Source organism: Bombyx mandarina, chromosome A1, assembly GCF_030267445.1.
Source record: "Bombyx mandarina strain Sakado chromosome A1, ASM3026744v2".
NCBI lineage: Eukaryota > Metazoa > Arthropoda > Insecta > Lepidoptera > Bombycidae > Bombyx > Bombyx mandarina.
Window position 1 is genome coordinate 7386027 of NC_143234.1, and position 16374 is coordinate 7402400.

The following is a 16374-nucleotide window of genomic DNA, read 5'->3' on the forward strand; positions in this document are numbered from 1 at the left end:
AAAATATGTATTTTCAAATTTTTTCTTCTCATCTCATCTAATTTCATTTAATTTCATCCCAATTAATTAGTCTCAAAATATGCGGACTATTATATTAATTGAGATTTTAATAAACTTGATACTAATACGACAAAGGCAGTCGAAACATAAAACCTATCTATATGAATGACGCATAAGCTACATTTAAATTTGACTAACTGAATGTTTTCGGCATTAATGAACTGGAAAAAAGGTTACTTTATGTCAATGAAATACAACGAGATCACATGATAAAACATTTATTTTAAAATTCCTTTTTTTTGTACTTTTCTTGTTTGCTCGTTATTTCTAGTCTACCTTATAAAATAATACTAAAAATATTAATTATATAAAAATCAATACATAGAATAATATCACAATTACAAATAAGAGACATACACATTTTGTTACGCATTGTCAAAAGATATATTCAAAATTTTCTTAATGTTAATAATATACTATAGACATTTAGATAGAAAGTATATATGAAGCCAAACAACGTTGTAACATACTATATATTATATTCAGGGTCCGTTACACACCGCGCCGCGTCGTAATCCCATTAAACACTATTATTACCTACTAAATATATTTAAGGCTGGCAAGTTACCGGTACTTTGAATTGCTTGACGCTAGGTATTCCAGATACCTCAGGGTTCTGGCCCTTTTTGATCTGTTCCTTGTACATGCGGAAGTCGTGGTCGAGTTTCGATTTACATGTCACTTGAACGTGCTGTATTTTGTAGTCTCCAGCACGGCAATGCGACTGACACGAGGGCACTCTCGAAGTAGTGATACAGATATCGCCGTGGTTCTCATAAAACTGCACCTGTTGCCTAACTTCACAAGCGCCCTTGTGTTTGTCGTAGCTTCTAGACTTATAGACGGTTTCAGACTGCCATTGATCCTCACCGGAGGACTGTGATTCTTCTTGCCAAGCTGGGTCAGAGCGTAGGATGCTTGTGTACTTGTATTCTGGGTAGTAAGCTTGTTGTGTTGCTAGAGCCTTCAGTTCCTGTGTTTTGGGGTCACTGTTCTCCTCATTAAGGCTGTAGGCGGCGGCATATAGCTCAGGCTTGTCGACCAAACCTTCTGGAGTGAGATAGTCGTCGCGCTGCTCGCCGCTCATACGTCCACAGATGCCTCTGGTCGAATTACGATAGTCCTGTGTGAAAACGACAAATCTCTGGCCGTCATATATAGCTCTGATCCTGTCGTCTTCTATATTTATGACCAGAACGCCGTCTTTGTGGGTGTGGTATTGTAAGAACGGTTGCTCCTTGACATCATCCCAATACATGGTGAGGTCATCATCGGTGATCTTCTTGGTATTCGTCGTGACTTTCACTTGATATGCAGAGTCTCCAGACGCTGGTTGTATTTCGATCTCAAGATCCTTTCCTGACTCAGACCTGTTGACGTGAAATAGTTTTAAAATTTGCAAAAAAGGTAGGTACCACATCCCTGCCTATTTCTGTGGTGAAGCAGTAATGCATTTCGGTTTGAAGGCTGGGGCAATTGTAGTTAAAAGTGAGACCTTAAAGCTCATGTCTCAAGGTGGGTGTCGGCATTAACGTGGTAGATGTCTATGGGTTCCGGCTACCACTTCACATGGGCCGTGAGCTCCTCCACCCAACTAAGCAATTAAAAAAAAATATTTTAAAATCTGCGTTAATATAAAAAAGTCATTAGCTATATGAGAATACTAACTTGTAAGAAATATAGATCTCCTGTTGATCTCTCTGTTGCCTCCTGGACAAGATAGCCAACTCGTGCCAGTTGCCGCGTTGAGTAGACTCGTCCTGCATGACTACGTGCCAGGATCGAGATAGGGGATATTCGTAGCTGCGATTACTGAAGGTATGTATCCTTGTGCCGTCGATAGAACAGTAGGCTGTAAGAACAAAGACAAAACATTTGAATAATCACAATATTTAGTTAATGAGAATTTTTTTTGAAACCGTGCGGTATGTCATCTCTAAATTAAATATCGGATCTATGTTACGTCTTCTATCTGAGACGCGTGTTGTAGCTGATATCCGTGGGTGATAGTGACAGCTTGTCATCAGAAAGAGCATATATGTAATTCATATTTTAAACAATAATCTTTTTATAAATTTGTGAAGCGGGTAGTTCATTAAAAGTAAAAATCATAGGATCGTTTCCCTAATGTAATAATATAGTATTTTCAATATTGAGAATCGAGACAGTTTAAAACGATTCGTAATTGTAAAAATTTTATTATTAGCCCCTTCAAGATTTTTTTTAATTTTTTTTTTATTGCTTAGGTGTGTGGACGAGCTCACAGCCCACCTGGTGTTAAGTGGTTACTGGAGCCCATAGACATCTACAACGTAAATGCGCCACACACCTTGAGATATAGTTCTAAGGTCTCAGTATAGTCACAACGGCTGCCCCACCCTTCAAACGCATTACTGCTTCACGGCAGGAATAAGCAGGACGGTGGTACCTACCCGCGCGGACTCACAAGAGGTCCTACCACCAGTAATGTTATTATGATTGTTAAATAACTATGTATGTATAACTGTATATATAACTATGTATGTACATATGTTTAAATCATTTTACAAACGAAACTTACGTTGATATTGGTGGCCAGTGAAGTAATTGGCAACGAGTTCATAAGCTTTTAGCGGTTGGTAGAAAGACAAAGCACCAGGTGCCATTGTTACAATTGGCATGTCCCTCATTCGTACCTCTCCAGATGGGGATGCAATATCGACGGTGTAAGTACGATCGAAGTACGAGAAATCAATGTTGAAGTCCATTTTACCATGTTGAGTTAGTTTCAAAGGATTAGCTTCAGTGTACCAGTAACCTAAGTACTCATAGAGTCTGTATGTATGGTAGGAGAAGTTTCTGTATTGAGGACTCATGTCTTGGAATGAGACGGAGAATCCCACATGATCAGGCGCATGAGCCATAACGATAGCTTTGTGACAAGAATCTTGGTAGAAGTTATTGAGGGTGGTTTGTTGAGAGCATTGCTTGGCGAGAGGATGATTTTCTAGTTCAGTTGTATATTTTTTGGTACGATCGAGGCTTCCGGAGACACGGATCTCTCCACTCTGGCCGTACTTGAAGTGCATTCCGAAAGGAGCCCTCAAATCGCTCTGTAAAGCCTTCGAAAAGCTTAGGGAATGAATCTCCGGCTTCGTAGTGGTAAATACAGCGTTTATTTGTTGGTTTCCTTGCTTTGTGCCAGCAAATAACATTCCTTGAACCTTTGAATCGACCGGACTATCACCCCAGGTGCCAGTGAAAACGTAATGCTGATCTTGACTGCCCTCAAAGCTAGCACTCAAATCCACAACTCTCACTCTAGCTTTGTTAATGCCAGCAGAAACTAGTTTCACCATTTCGGCTCGACGTGTTTCGCTGTTCGGACTGAGGTCGTTGCGATCAGTAGCGTCTGTTAATTTACCGCTGTTCTGTTGGTTGTAGTATTCATCTGAAAAAACATATGGCCAGCAATATGAATAATCGGCAGATTAGTAAGCTTAGGTTACTTAAAAAACTTGACGCACAAATTACTTACCATAATAAGCGGTAATGGTTAAAGCCTTACTCTGTGATTGTTTGCAAAGGTGTTTTAAGTTGAAGTGGGTCAGAGCGATATCCTCCTGTGTCAGTAGTGACGCTAAGTTGGTAAAATAGTCACGGGAAGTAAACTTAGCGCCAAAGTTCCTCCAGTCGGAAGAGTATGTGTATCCTTGCGCGTAGATTACGGCATGTGTGGATTGACCGTACTTAGAATCTACTGAAAATACCTTGCTTCTACGTTCGACAATTTTGGTAGCTGGATCTTGAGAGATTGCAACAAGGGAATCCTTCTTTTGGCTGGCACTGTACGGCCAAACACTATAATGAACTAAGGTCTGATCCTGGTCTGGATGCAGAGGTTCGACTCTGAGCTTTATTAGTCCAGATTTTATTTCGATTCCGAATTTGAACGGTATGTTAAATTGGAGTTTATTCACAACACCTACACTGGAATATTGGTTGCTAAGGGTATCCATAAAACCAACGTTTCCGTCAATATTCCTGGCGTATGTGAATTGCACGTCTTTATTCATGTTTGCCTCGTAATATTTGTTATCCTTTGACGGGAATGAAAATTTTCCTTTGAGTTTGCTTTGGAAATGAATCACAGCCGGTTCTTTATATTTAAAGATGAATGGCATACCAGATGCTACTGGGAACATTATTGAAACTTGATCCTGGTTATAAACTTTTGTGTAATGCTTTTCAGCGCCACTCTCTACTTTTTTCATGTATTCGCTAATATATTGGGACAACTGCTGTAGGTCGGATTCGCTGAAACTGAATAATCTCTGGTTGTTCATGAAATCGACATAAAAAGATGCTTCTAAAGGCTCTTCCTCATCATTCTTTATATTTAAGAGCTTAGCGATTTTCTCAGCGGAATATTTGTGAGCTCTATCGAATTTAGGGTGAGGTGCAAATACCGAGTCCCTTAAGTAGTCTAAGAAACGTTCAGCACTAGAGAATGATGCTTCAATCTGTAAAAAACAAGACCGTACAATAATTAACTGCTTAAAAAATTGAAGACTATTTAAAAAAATATTATTAAATAATCCTACTGTGTTTCTTTCCCAGGCTCCTCCTTTGGAATTGGTGACGATTTTAAAATCTTTTGGCAGAAGACTATCCTCGCTACCGATGTGGGAAATAACGAAAGTCCCAATGTCGTTATCTTCGTCGTAGCTATCATCAATAAACTTAAATGAATGCTGGTAACCAAATTCTTCATTTGTAACCAAGTATCTAGCAGCTTGAGCCGTTCTAGATCTGAAATGCAAAAAAAAAAGAAATATTAAAAATAACCGTGTAAATATTTTTCCAATGAGAGAGAGTTTAAAAATATACGGTAAAATAAACTCACAGATCAAAATTGCGTGGGTGTTGTAATTCAGCAGCTGATAAAATGGCGGATTTAAGAACAGCCCGAACTTCTACACTGGGATCGTTGTGGGTCATTTCAGCCATAGCTTGCATCATTTCTCCGGTGGGGTGGCTTATGAATATACTCTGGATCGCTGCAACTCTAACAGGATATGGCTCAGCCGTGTTTCTCAAAATGCTAAACAGGACAGCACGTACCTGCCGATCTCTTAGCTTGGCCAAAGTTTTTAAATTCTTCACAATATGAGTGCGAAGATAAGTAGATATTTCAACTTTTCCTTCCAAATATGGAGCGAAGACTTTGAGTATTTCGCGATGACCCAAATTACCAATAGCTTGAATGTAAACTTGAGCTTTCGTACTATCTTTATATTCAACGGATGCTTTCAAGTCCGCTGCTAGAGTAGGCAAAATTTCTTCGAGAACAAAAGCGTCATGTTTGTGCGTAAGGCGACCATACATGTGTGTCGGATAATAAGAGTGAGCGGTATAGTTATTAACTTGGCCCAAATTTATCAATTTTGTGGCAGCCATCAGGGCACTCGAATTTAGGAACATTTGGTCTTTGACTGCAGGACTTCTGGCAAAATTGAAGAACTGTGTCATAATTTGCTTAGTGGGGTAGCGTAGGGTCCTAGGCAAAGCAGCGACTACTTGTGCAGCTTCTTCCTCTTGGATTTTTTTGTTCTCAATCCAAGACTGAATTTGTTTGAAAGCTGGCAACGTACCAGCTTGAGTGACACCATCACGGAATATCATCCACATGTCAGATTTAATGATATTGTTCGAAGTCTTCGCAGTTTCAATGCTTCTACTAGTTTGGCTGAGCTGTTCGGTGCTCATACTGGCGATAAGCCGAACGAGGATATTAAATTTGGATAAGAAATCAGATTTAGGCATATTATTAGGATTTTGCAACTGTTGTGCAATGTCTTGAAGAATCTTTTGTGCGTTCATTGCATTCTGCTTTTTGTCCGCGTGAGGTTGAGGGCTCATATATAATGCTGCATACGCCGGCTCATCAATGTCCGGGATGTCATCATTAATGTACGCTGAAGATGAATCCGCACTTGAACTTGAAGAACCAGACGAGCTTTCACTGCTGCGTTTTTTTAGTACTTTGTGAACAGTCACCAATTTAGATCTCGTGTAAGAACGACGCGACCGTTGATTGGTTTGATGCGGGTGTTCGTGTTGCTCTGGGAAATTGAATTCGTGAGATTCCGAAGAAGACGATGACGAAGAAGACTCATAATGCTTAGTCATTTGTTTTGTGCTTAAGGAATATAAAATGCTTTGAGCAGGACGCATCGCTTCAGCTCTCGGCCATTCAGCCCCACTGTCTTGATCTACTGAAATCAGTTCCATATGGACGTGACTGTATACTTCGGCTTTCTGTTTACCATAAAGATGAGGGTGGACATGAACGGTGCTCGTGGTTTCAGCTTTGTAAATAGGTCCCTCTTTGCCTGTTAAAATACGGGAGTAAGTAGCGCGGCCAATGAGCTGTTGTTCTTGGGTTTTGTGCGCTGTCCCAGTCCACTCAGCACCGACCGGCACTCCGAAGTGATAAGCGACCCGGTGGTGACAGTGACCGTAATTTGTGCTCTTTGTAACCTCAACAGGGTCCTGTTCGTTAGCGAACTTCGGAAGCTCTCGCCGCCATTCTGAAGCAACAGGAGATACCGTGTACAGCGTCTCACAATCGCCAGTCACATCAGTTTCCATTTTCCTGAAAAGGCCCTGTTGCTGTTCTCTGTCGTAGTTGTTTTGAGAGTCGTGAATGACTCTGTGAGCCGACGTGTCAAGTTGCAGAGCGCTGATAAGACCCTTTATTAAATTCTCTTGGGGGACAGGAACTGAAGTTGGAAAATCGAGGCTTACGATTCGACCTCCGTCAATTTCAATTTCGAATACCTTATCGATGTTCGGCGTAGGTTGGTACTTGAGATCAACAGGCAGTTCCCTCGGGTCAGGGAGTTGCTCATTGAAGTTACCATGCTGTGGATTCTCTAGTTTCGCTTGGAGTCGGCCAGGACTCTTTACCCGGATTGTGAATTGTGCTTTGAAAGCGCTTCCGCTGCTTGGACCCTCCTGCAAGTGCGCCAAAGTGCGAGAAGTGACCTCATACCGGTATTGTTTGCCAACCTGCCAAGGTGATGGATATGTTTGTCCGCCTGTGGACTGGCTCTGGCTGCTAAACCGATCCGAGGACACGGCGGCTGTAAACGAAAATTAATAATTTAAAAAAAATAGTTTAAAAAAACTAACAAAATACGCTAATAGAAAATCCAACTACAAAATAGAATATAAATTTTAATACATTTCAATTAAAAATAGTGTAAGAAAAAATGATTTTATTGTAAAAAAGTGTTGTTAAACTATTATTTATTTTTAATTTTTTAGTTGAATTTCAATTTTTACAATGTTTTTCTTTTTGTATTTTTTTTTAAACATTATATTGTCATCAGTCTTTAATAAGTATACCAAATTTCGAGTTAATCCGACGTTTTGAAGGGGGTCAAAATCATGTTCAAAGATTCCGTTACATACATACGTCTGGAGCTAATAAAAGCGTATTAAAAATAATTGTAATTACAAGTGTCAACACTGTTCCATTACGCTTGGTTACGTTTTGTAGTAGCATTAAGATCAGTCTTTTCCCAAAAGAATGAGACACGAGGTATGCTTGTATCGCACGATTCGAAAACCCGCAGGCAGTACCAAATTTGCCAAATTCTTTAAAGTGTTAACGAAAGAATTCCACTAAGAAGGAATAAAAAAAACTAGAGCATACAACCACGCACTATTTCTTTTTTTTTTTTTTTTTTTTTTATGATTGAAAGTTTACTGGTGGCCCGAAGGCCTTTCCAGTTTCACCAGGACAGGTGGGCGAGCAAAGGCTCAGCCAAGAGGGGTGGGATTTGCTAACAACTGCCCGAGCGCCTCCGAAGGAGACCTAACAACTCAAGAGCAATTGTTTCGCGAATGAATCTACTACCGGATCGGAATCGCGACCCGCTGAGAAGATCCGGCGAGAAACTCAGCGGGCTAACTATTTCTGCTGCGAAACAACTATGCATGTGTTACTGTTTGAGACGTTATACGTTACGAATTAGATTTAGACCTCAAGTTTTTGTTGTCTATGAATACCGTTAACCGCTTAACACCAGCATCGGGATTCTTTAAATCAAGAACTTTAGTCACATTGTCCGTAAGTCGAAATTGGTGTAGTCCGAGCCTCAAAGCGAACATGGCGTTCGAAGAACAAATTTAAGAGAGAGCAAAGTCTAGAACGTTCTATTGATGAACGCAGCAGCTCAGGTGGTGGGCTTGAACACTTTTTTTCCTACCTATGCTGATAGCCTTGAGAGGCTATTTCAGCTTCTCCTTGGCGTGTAGGTGAGCTCCCGGAGCTCAAACCGGGAGTATTGCTAACACTGGCCCTAGCAAGAGCAGTGATTCGCAGAATCTACCACCGGATCGGAAACGCGACCCACTGAGAAGATCCGGCGAGAAACTCAGTGGGCTGTGTCTATGGGTATAACACTACTGATAACCATTTACCACTAGGACTGTGAGCACGTTCACTCAAGCCGAACCAACCCCAACCACTAAACCGAAACCAATGCTATCTTATCAAGACGTTACTGGAGCTTACATCACAACTTCAAATGCATCCTTGTTTCGTTAAATTTTGCCAAAGCAACTCACCGTTGCCCTTCAAGCGTGAACCAACTGCGGAAATTTTATAAAAAAAGTTGTCGTTCTAATCAAAAAGGATCGCTGCCTTCCAAATAGTGAGCGTCTATTTTTTCTAACAAAATTAAGGGCTCTCTCATTTTCAATCGACACGCAATCTTTAAATCTGAAACTTAAGTTGTATTTTCTTTCGTATTTTATTCGTTTATCGTTCAAAACAATTCGCAATGCCAGTGAATATTATATTTTAAATTTCTTTCGCAAATCTATCGACGAAAGCAAAGCATTTCATAGACCTATAAAGCTGTTAGATTGTAACTAAGCTATCGTTGAAACAATAATGTGTATAGAGAAATATTTTTAATCAAATCTCTTTTCCAGTAACTTAATTTTATGAGAGAATAATAAAGTAGAATTAATGTAATTACATAATATTTTACTATTAAAAAAATTGTTATTGATGTCTTTTTAACGAAGTCTCAATTGCACATCGACAGTAACAATGACAAGAGTACAACTAAGAAGACTCATACAAATTTCAAACGAAAAAAAACATATAGAAGCTAAACATGCAAATCCAGGCTTTTTTATCTCTCTCTCTCTATCTCTAGTAACAATTGATGTTAAAAAAAAATGGCGATACGATAAGTTATAGATAATCATTATCATATTTGTGTCACATTGTCAAACTGAGAGAAAAGGCCATTCACTGCATAAAATATCAGAAATTCACGTAAACAATTCAAACCAAACAACAATATAACTATAAAAACATTCGCAAATTATTAAATTACCTACATTGTAATGTAATAAAAACAAATTGATTATTTGTTTGCATACGTAAGCTGAGCCGCATGTGCCACTTCCATTCAATATACCCCCGCAGCCCGCCTGGTGTTAACTGATTACCAGAGCCCATAGACATCAACGACGTAAACGCTGCCAACTCACCTTGAGATATGAGTCCTAAGTCTCAGTTTTACAGTACAACGTCTGTCTAACCCTTCAAACCGAAACGCATTACTGCTTCACGGCAGAAATGGGCATAGTATCCACCCGTGAAGGCTCACAAATTACCATACCACTAGTAAAAAAGATTACATTGTTTCGTACTCTGAGAATGAAGCTGTAAAATATGAAGATGTACAGTGTTTCACTGTCCACGAAGTGAAATTTGGGTTCTGGATTGTTTTGACATTATAAGCACAATAACCTGAGTGCTTAGTGCAAGTTATTTAACGTCCTCTATATCGTAAAAATTAACTCAAATTTGTATGCAGTTGGAAAAGCGCCCCTAACGGCAGATGTTCCTATGCTATACTCTTCTGTATTTCTTTAGAATATTATTTAGAAAATAAAATGCTTTATAGGATACCGAAACATAATATATATGTGTATCTATACTAATATATAAATCTACAGTGGTTTTACAGATGTTCCGTTATAACTACTGAACCATGCATCCGATTGACTTGAAACTTGGTATCCATGTAGAAAATACATGTACTCAATGGGTAGGCTAATATTTATATGAGTGTTGGACTCCCTATACCACTTGCGAGGGCGTTAATGATGAGAATCTTTGTGGGGATGAGAAATAATAATGTTAATTTTAAATTCCCAGCGAAGCGGACGGGTACAGCTAGTATATATATGTAAATGATACAGATAATATACATATGTCTAATATTTACTTGTCTGCATGATTTAAACACATGCCATCTATCCATGACACTAACTACACGCATTAAGATGCGCTAACGTCTTGATAGAATTACTCCGCGCCTTTGGACTACGGATTTTTAGACCGTGTGCTTAGAAGGTTCTAAGTTATTGAGGTACGATAGAGGTAGACTGTATAGGATCTATTTTTTTTTCTTTAGTCAGAAAAGAAACTCGTTTTTATAAACAAACTGCAGCCAAGAAGTGGGCTTCTGAGACAAGATGATGAAGATTCTTCTGACAACCAATTGTCTTTAATTTTTTTGGTCCATAATTTTTATAAGAAGAATTCGAAAAGGACCCACCTAAATTTCAAAATCAAATTTGAATATAGGATTTATGTAGTTGAATTCTTAGCTTAGAATTTAATGCATAGCTTTCAATATAAATAATATTAATTTTCAAATTCGACTGATATCGACACGTATAATCAGTTTTTTTTTTTTTCTTTCCTACCTAACCTGATAGCCTTGAGAGGCTATTTCAGCGGAACCTTAACTAGTAGGTGAGCTCACGGGGCTCAAACCTGATGACGTTGCTAATACGAACCCTAGCAAGAGCCGTGCTTCGCAGAATCTACCACCGGATCGGAAACGCGACCCACTGAGAAGATCCGGCGAGAAACTCAGTGGGCTGTGTCTGAGGGTTAACTTACTCGTCGAGCCCTTCGTCGCAAGCGACGGGTTCGACGAGAACGGTGACCGGTGCTTGAGTTTCCTAAAAAAACCGTAAGTGGATCGGGAGGATCCGAAATGACGTGAATTAGTTGCTACAACTAGTAGTAGTAGCAACAAGTAGTTTAACGGTCTTCTGGTGTAGTAGTAAGTGACATAGTCACTACACAAGGGGCCGTGGGTTCGAATCTCGCCAAGGGAAGATATTTGTATGATAAATATAAAATGTCTTTTCCAGGGTTATGGATGTATATTAAATATATGTACGTGTATAATAAAAATCTTACATTTATTTCCGTTATCTGGTACCTGTAACACAAGTTCTTTACGAACTTAGCACGGGACCAGTTAATGTGGCGTGATTGTTAGTAATTATTTATTTATTTACATATATGAAATTAACAATGAATTATAATAACTATTGTAATTATTGGCTTGATAAAGTGCAAAGAGATAAAATAACGTTGTACATTGTAAATAATGTAAATGTAAATTATGACATTTTGGATTATGCAATGAACAATGCGGTTACTACCGCGATCATAGCGGAGACAATGGGTCAATCAAACTTTACTATTTTTCAAAAGGTAAAGATGTCTTTAATACCGTTTCATATACTTTAGTGAATTAAAACAATACCTCAATCTAAAGGAAAATTAAGTACAAATATAAAGTTTTAAATGAGTTAGTTTTTCTGGGACGGACGATATAAAGAACAGGTAGGTAGGTAGCCTGCGTTCCCTCAAGACTATCTCAAGACAACTATTAGGCTTTCTATTCGCCCTGCCTATTTCTGCCGTGAAGCAGTGATGCGTTTCGATCTAAAGTGTAGGGCAGCCGTTGTAACTATACTGAGATCTTATAACTTATATCTTAGGGTGGGTGGCGCATTTACGTCGTAGATGTCTATGGGCTCCAGTAACCACTTAACACCAGGTGGGCTGTGAGCTCGTCCATCCATCTAAGCAATAAAAAAAAATCTTAATTTACATTACACGCAAAATTTACATTACATGCTTTTGAATATAATTTCGCTCGCTTATGATTTTGTATCAGTCAGTACTAAGAGTTTCTATTTAAATTTACCTCGAAAATTATTTTAGACATAAATAAATCGCGTGAGCATCGTGAATTATTTAAATAATGCATTTGTGTAATACATAATTTCTCAATTACGATAATAAATAATTTATTTCCGTGCACGACTGCCTTGAAGCGATTACAATTACAAATATTTATATTGTATTGAACGCTTATTTGTTTATTGTGATTAAAAAGAGAAATATTCTATCATATTACAAATAAACATACATCAAAAACGCAATTGCAGTTGCACATTCGAAATAAAAAAACGCAGTGATTGTGTAATAAGGAATTATCTTACCTATAATTGCCGCCAAGACGAATAGCTTCATTGTACTAGCTCCGCTGTCAGTCTGCTGAGCTCCGAAGGGATCTGAACATCTCTGGCCAGGTCACCCCCTTTATATAGGGAGGGTACACGTGTCCCAGAACTGTGACCCTAGATAGTAAACGCAGATAAACACAATGTAACGAATCATTTTCTTATTCCTTTGTTTTTGTGGAGACTGAAATTTGAGGGAACTGGGGCGGGGAGTCAAATGAAGCGCGAATATTCGCTTTTAATAAAATAAAAATTAGAACGCGAAAGATCGCGTACCATCCGGCTATGGAATGAGCTCCCCTCCACGGTGTTTCCCGAGCGCTATGACATGTCCTTCTTCAAACGAGGCTTGTGGAGAGTGTTAAGCGGTAGGCAGCGGCTTGGCTCTGCCCCTGGCATTGCTGAAGTCCATGGGCGACGGTAACCACTCACCATCAGGTGGGCCGTATGCCCGTCTGCCTACAAAGGCAATAAAAAAAAAAACTGGAATTTCGAATTATAGGAATATGGACAAAATTGCTTTTTTTTCCTACCTATGCTGATAGCCTTGAGAGGCTATTTCAGGTTCACCCTAACGTGTAGGTGAGCTCACGGGGTTCAAACCGGAGTGTTGCTAACACTGGCCCCAGCAAGAGCCGTGTTTCGCAGAATCTACCACCGGATCGGAAACGCGACCCACCTAGAAGATCCGGCAAGAAACTCAGTGGGCTGTGTCTATGGGTTAATTCGCTCGTCGATCCCTTCGTCGCAAGCGACGGGTTCGACGAGAACGGTAAATAGATCGGGAGGATCCGTAATGACGTGTTTTGGGCGACGTCGACTGTTTAACATTCGGTCTACAGAATCGGGTATGTGATGTATCGTGATGTGGTGTATCGCTTACGATCCTAGAGCTGTATCGGGAATGTCGTAAGCCAATACGGTCCTGCCTAATTTTGCCACGTGACAACAATGCGTTCTTGTTAGTAAGTTATGCTAGCGGTTTCACCAATATCATCAAGTCTTCATAAAAACTACACTACTATTACTACTACTATTGAGTAGGAATTGTTCGAGATGATACCAACGTCTCGTTTTTACCATCGCACCGCCCGCCACCGGAGTAGAGTCCATCCATACTACCTGGAGCCACTGCGGTCATCCACAGTGCGTTTCCAGAGATCTTTTTTGCCACGTACCATCCGGCTATGGAATGAGCTCCCCTCCACGGTGTTTCCCGAGCGCTATGACATGTCCTTCTTCAAACGAGGCTTGTGGAGAGTATTAAGCGGTAGGCAGCGGCTTGGCTCTGCCCTTGGCATTGCTGAAGTCCATGGGCGACGGTAACCACTCACCATCAGGTGGGCCGTATGATCGTCTGCCTACAAAGGCAATAAAAAAAAATAAAAAAAATAAAAAAAAATACTACTACTACACTACTACTACTAAAACAAAAATGTTATAAGTATATTCTTTGTTTTTACGAATCGTATTCCCAAACCTTTCTAATTCGTGATCTATTTATCATCTTTTCTATTAGAAATCGACAATCAATAATAACAATTTTCTTTCATTTTCCGTTTTAGTCGAAAGATAATGTTGAAATTTCGCTCGTGGAAAACAATATGTACTATACGGATGGTACTCATGCAGTGGAGCCTTTCTCTGGTTTCAAGGGCAGAACTGGTAAAATTTTGTCCGAACAGTACCTTACTATCTGAAATCAGCTCTGAAATCAATTAATAACCGGTGGAATGTCAACCTATCTGTTAATATGTCTCAAGTTACAACGGCTGCCCCACCTTTCAAACCGAAACGCATTACTGCTTCACGGTAGAAATAGGCGGGGTGCTGGTACCTACCCGCGCGGGTTCACAAGAGGTCCTACTACCAGTAATCTTGGAGATACGTAGTGGTGGTTCAGGCTTTTAATTTGATTTATTTCAGTCAGTCAACCGCCTTAAGTCTGGTAACGGGAAATATATAACATGTAGATTTCTGACAGTGTCGTTTAGATCAGTCGGATTTCATCAACAGTGTGCTTAGTGCGAGTTTTGTAACTTCTCGATCGCGTAAAAGTTAACCCAAATTTTTATAGAGTTAGAACAGTTTTCACTGGTGGTAGGACCTCTTGTGAGTCCGCGCGGGTAGGTACCACCACCCTACCTATTTCTGCTGTGAAGCAGTAATGCGTTTCGGTTTGAAGGGTGAGGCAGCCGTTGTAACTATACTTGAGACCTTAGAACTCATATCTCAAGGTGGGTGGTGCATTTACGTTGTAGATGTCTATGGGCTCCAGTAATCTGGAGCTCTCTAAAAAAAAAGCCTTCCCTTCTTAAGCCGCTAAACAAAAAAATCAAACAGCTGAATGAGAAGAATGAAACAAACAAAAGACAACAACAACAAAAATAAGAAACAAAGATTTATTTAAATTTAATTAAATTTATATTATCGAACATCGAACGTTTCCGTCGAAAACACATTACTTACGAATAAACAAACGTGTCAAAACACAGTATGAGCAAAAACAGAGATCTCAGTTTTATATGGAAATTGTCTTAAAAACTATGGTCCCTAATACGAGATACTTTGGAAAGCATGCATTTGTACATTGTTATACTAAAAACAAAATAATATTTTACATTTAAGTAATTGGGATAAGAAAAACGGAATCAATAACTGGGATCCGATTAATAATAATATGATGTGTAGAACACCAATAAATTTCATTGACCGATATGACTGATACTGTGGTAGTTAGCGGCCCTAACTACTGCGTCGAGGGTCGTGGATTCGATTCCCACATCGGGCAAACGTACGTGTGATGAACATGTCGTCATCTCGCATTAAAACTGTATAATCTCAAAACTTACTAATTTTTTAAAAGGTTTAACATGTGGTATTTTAAATATTAATCATCTTTGCAACATTTGTTTTTTTATGTTTTTCCAGTTACAATATCTGTCTTTTAAAGTAAGATAAAATTATGTACTAATTTTGCTAATAGTAGTCTAAATATAGGTAAACTAAAAAAAAAAACTAAATCTAAACTACGCTCTTTTGACAGTATTTATGAGAAAAATATTAGTGATAGCAAATGATTCCGCATATTAACTCAATTTAGAATATTTTTGGAAATTGTACACTTTTAATGCGAAAAGACGACGTTTGATTTCTCTTTGTCTGGGTGCGTATTATCTATATATGTATATATTTAAACGTATACTAATAATGATGACCGAGCTTTGCTCGCCTTTTTTTGTTTATAACGCCATCTTGTTGTGTCTTAAAGGCAGTAAAAATAGTATTATTATTCGCCAATAGATGTCGGGAAGAGTCAAAGTTGATTATCGATAAAGTTGATTATGTTTTTTTTTTTTTTTTTCCTACCTAAGCTGAGAGCCTTGAGAGGCTATATCAGCGTAACCCTAACTTTTGTAGGTGAGCTCACGGGGCTCAAACCTGATGACGTTGCTAACACGAACCCTAGCAAGAGCCGTGCTTCGCAGAATCTACCACCGGATCGGAAACGCGACCCAATGAGAAGATCCGGCGAGAAACTCAGTGGGCTGTGTCTGAGAGTTAATTTACTTGTCGAGCCCTTCGTCGCAAGCGACGGGTTCGACGAGAACGGTGACCGGTGCTTGAAGTACCTAGAAGCACCGTTAGTGGATCGGGAGGATCCGAGATGACGTGTGTTGACTATTCAAAACACGAATAAAACAACATTTTCTGAAAATAAATCGTAGCTAGATCGATTTGTCGCCCCCGAAATCCCCTGTATACTTATGAAAATCGTTGGAGCCGTTTCCGAGATTCAGATTATATATTATTACATATATACAAGAATTGCTCGTTTAAAGGTATATATATATTTAAACGTATATAAGTATGTATGTCAGTCTCTGGTACCCATAACACAGGCTA

At 39.2% G+C, this 16374-nt stretch overlaps 2 protein-coding genes across 2 annotated transcripts in view; both read right to left on the bottom strand.

Moving 5' to 3' along the window:
- FoxP (forkhead box transcription factor P) overlaps positions 1-16374 on the bottom strand; it is a 210920-nt gene that overhangs the window by 53735 nt on the left and 140811 nt on the right. The window lies entirely within an intron of this gene.
- Positions 263-12514, bottom strand: Vgn (vitellogenin). The gene is made up of 7 exons (XM_028188332.2): positions 12448-12514; positions 4946-7187; positions 4644-4851; positions 3578-4562; positions 2621-3490; positions 1729-1912; positions 263-1430 (listed from the first exon to the last, which is right to left on the bottom strand). Exons 1-7 carry the CDS (start codon positions 12476-12478, stop codon positions 611-613), a joined length of 5340 nt encoding a protein of 1779 aa, XP_028044133.2. The 5' UTR covers positions 12479-12514; the 3' UTR covers positions 263-610.

What these genes read in the sequence shown, in the direction of transcription:
- Vgn (XM_028188332.2), bottom strand. Translation starts at nt 12,478, where the DNA reads ATGAAGCTATTCGTCTTGGCGGCAATTATAG. An exon ending in CGTCTTGGCGGCAATTATAG is followed by an intron (nt 7,188 to 12,447) that starts GTAAGATAATTC and finishes TTTCGTTTACAG; the next exon opens with CCGCCGTGTCCTCGGATCGG. An exon ending in AACCATTACCGCTTATTATG is followed by an intron (nt 3,491 to 3,577) that starts GTAAGTAATTTG and finishes ATGTTTTTTCAG; the next exon opens with ATGAATACTACAACCAACAG.